This window comes from Rhagoletis pomonella, unplaced genomic scaffold (genome assembly GCF_013731165.1).
Source record: "Rhagoletis pomonella isolate Grant_MI unplaced genomic scaffold, Rhpom_1.0 Rhpom_scaffold_00002, whole genome shotgun sequence".
Classification (NCBI taxonomy): domain Eukaryota; kingdom Metazoa; phylum Arthropoda; class Insecta; order Diptera; family Tephritidae; genus Rhagoletis; species Rhagoletis pomonella.
The window spans coordinates 40173299-40174325 of record NW_023458556.1 but is presented as its reverse complement, the minus strand read 5'-3'; the positions used below and the strand labels follow the sequence as shown (position 1 = coordinate 40174325).

Genomic DNA, 1027 nt, shown 5'->3' with positions numbered 1-1027 from the left:
CTTTCTCTGGAAATGGATTTTTGCCTTTGCTTCTGTTTGTTCCGCTCCTCATCCTCAATATCCATAAATTAAATAATTACTTATAAAAACGCGTAAAATATTAAAAATCCGATAAGAAAATATATATAATAAAACTATTCGATAAATAGCAGTTAGTTTTATATTAGTTTAAAACTATATATACGTAAATATATTTTATGTTATTTTTAATTTTTTATATTTTTGAGCTCAATATTTTTTCCGATACAACTGTTTACTTCGATTGAACTTCTAATAATGATGTTACCAGTTTACTTTTTCAAAATTTTTTTTACTAAGTATGCTCGTGCATGTCCATGCAAACATAAGTTCCAACAACACTGCTAATTCACATATATGTGTACATACATACAACATTTGTATGTAATTAAGTCATTTCCTCACTTCTCACAAACATTGTAACCCGGTCCGTGTCTGCCACGTCTAACTGGGCGCTACGATAGAAAGAAAACAGAGAGATTATAACGAGCACTCAATTCAAGCATACTTATGCGTGGTTTTTACACTCACACTGAAAATGGCTTTCCCAGCATTGCCTTCAATGGGTCAATAATATCACCTTCATAGCCGTCTAGCGATAGCAGTCTATAGTCATTACTTGCGTCAGCTACAGCAAATGAGCGGTAATGCATGAAGTGTTTAACAGACTCCCGCACCATCCGCTCACCATACTGTTGATCGTGTGTTAATATCAGCAATTCATGCGCTCCCTTACTTGCTGTTATAGCATGCAAATGTTCCAAGCCAATAAAGTAGTCACTCGCGCTGTCGCCGCGCTCCCAGTTCTTATATCCATTAATCTGTTCATATTGATTTTTTTCGTTCAAACGCTTTCGATGCCTTGCATCCAAACTAGCAATCAATTTCCAACCATGTCCATAGTACTTACGCTCACAATCAATCAAGTATAACGGCATATCAGCGTTGATTTGGATTTTTTCTTTACCGTTGCAATCAAAGCGCGAACTTCGCATATCATCTGAATTAT

The 1027-nt window shown here is 35.4% G+C and overlaps 1 protein-coding gene across 1 annotated transcript; it reads right to left on the bottom strand.

Moving 5' to 3' along the window:
* Positions 1–314: 314 nt before the first annotated feature.
* On the bottom strand, positions 315–1021 carry LOC118734655. Its single transcript, XM_036464361.1, has 2 exons — positions 550–1021; positions 315–473 (listed from the first exon to the last, which is right to left on the bottom strand). The coding sequence occupies exons 1-2, from the start codon at positions 1011–1013 to the stop codon at positions 407–409; spliced, it is 531 nt and encodes a 176-aa protein (XP_036320254.1). The 5' UTR covers positions 1014–1021; the 3' UTR covers positions 315–406.
* Positions 1022–1027: the final 6 nt, after the last annotated feature.